The 1,240-nt window shown below is 64.8% G+C and overlaps 1 protein-coding gene across 1 annotated transcript in view; it reads right to left on the bottom strand.

Moving 5' to 3' along the window:
- Positions 1-1,234, bottom strand: part of STX1B (syntaxin 1B) — a 22,039-nt gene extending 20,805 nt beyond the window's left edge. Inside the window, exon 1 of the mRNA XM_006774075.2 lies at positions 1,148-1,234. Within this exon, the coding sequence (XP_006774138.1) occupies positions 1,148-1,177 (30 nt within the window). The 5' untranslated portion in view covers positions 1,178-1,234. The remainder of the gene's footprint in view (positions 1-1,147) is intronic.
- Positions 1,235-1,240: the final 6 nt, after the last annotated feature.

Raw genomic sequence — 1,240 nt, 5'->3', positions numbered from 1 at the left:
CCCCCACCCCCCACCTCATGTTGAGACTCTGTTTCAAAGGCCAAAAGAGCAGAGTCCTGTGTCAACCTGGCAAACAGGAACCCACATTCCGGCTGATCCTCCCCTCACTTGCTTGGTGACCTTGGGCAAGTCCCTGCCCATCTCTGAGCCCTGGTTTCCCTGACCCTCAAACGGAGTAAAGGAGCTGGGGCGGGTGCATTATTCACCACAAGACCTGGGGCCACAGCAGGTCAGCTCTGCCTCCTGGAGCCCTGGGTCACCTCTCCACATCCCCCAGCCTCCTCCCCACGACACCAGGCTCATCCAGGTCCCTCTCCCCAGCCCCTCCAATCGGCAGCTCTCACTCCAGACACCAGCCCCCCAAGCACAACTCCCAGCCGGGCCAGACTCCCGGGGCCTGGCCTCTCAGGCCTGCAGACCTGGCCACGGCCGCCTGCCCGGCTTTCAGGGGCAGCTCCCCAGCAGAGCACAGTCCATGTCAGACAGCCCAGTTCCGCCGGCCTGGCCTGGAACCTCCTCCTTTTCCTCTGCAACCCCACCTCCAACCTCCGGGGTCACCCCGGCTCAGGCCCGGCCCTTTGGCTGTCTCCTGAGGCCGCCCCTTCCCTCGGTGCCTGAGGTGCCCCCTTCCCGTGGAGCAACACGCACGTGCGCACGCACTCACGCACGCACACACTCACACACACACTTCATTCACGGCCAGGTGTGGGCACCTCGGTCCCAACCTGTGTCCTTCCCCAGAGCACCCCCATGTCTGGTCCTGCTGGACTCAGCCTGGCCCAGTAGCAGCCCATCCTTCCAATCCCGAAATCCGCTGCCGGGCGGACAGCACCCTCCAGTTCCCTCCTGGCATTCACTCTCCCCATGCCAGGTTAGACCAGGGCCCCCCTGGGAATGTAGGGTGTCCAAGGCCCTGGAGCCTCTCCGGCCCCCCGGCGTCTCTCCGGCCCCCAACACCTCCCAGCCACTGTCCCCAAAATGCAGGTTCACCGGGGAACATCAGGTGCGGCCAGAAATTGTGGTGCCCCTGCCACCCACCTCCGGTCTCATAATTTGCCCCCACAACCCAGCACCTGCCCCACTCCACCCCCACGCGCTCCCCAAATATTGGGGTCCCTCCCCCCATTTTCCCCACCCCCAAGCTCACACTCCGCAGCTCCTGAGTCCGATCCTTCATCCTGCGACGGCTCCTCCTCCTCCTCGTCCTCCTGCCTGGGCTGCCGCTCCTACCTTCAGGCTC

This window comes from Myotis davidii, unplaced genomic scaffold (assembly GCF_000327345.1).
Source record: "Myotis davidii unplaced genomic scaffold, ASM32734v1 scaffold1047, whole genome shotgun sequence".
NCBI classification, from domain to species: Eukaryota; Metazoa; Chordata; class Mammalia; order Chiroptera; family Vespertilionidae; genus Myotis; species Myotis davidii.
Note: the sequence above shows the minus strand (reverse complement) of the source record. Positions and strands in the feature narration are given on the sequence as shown.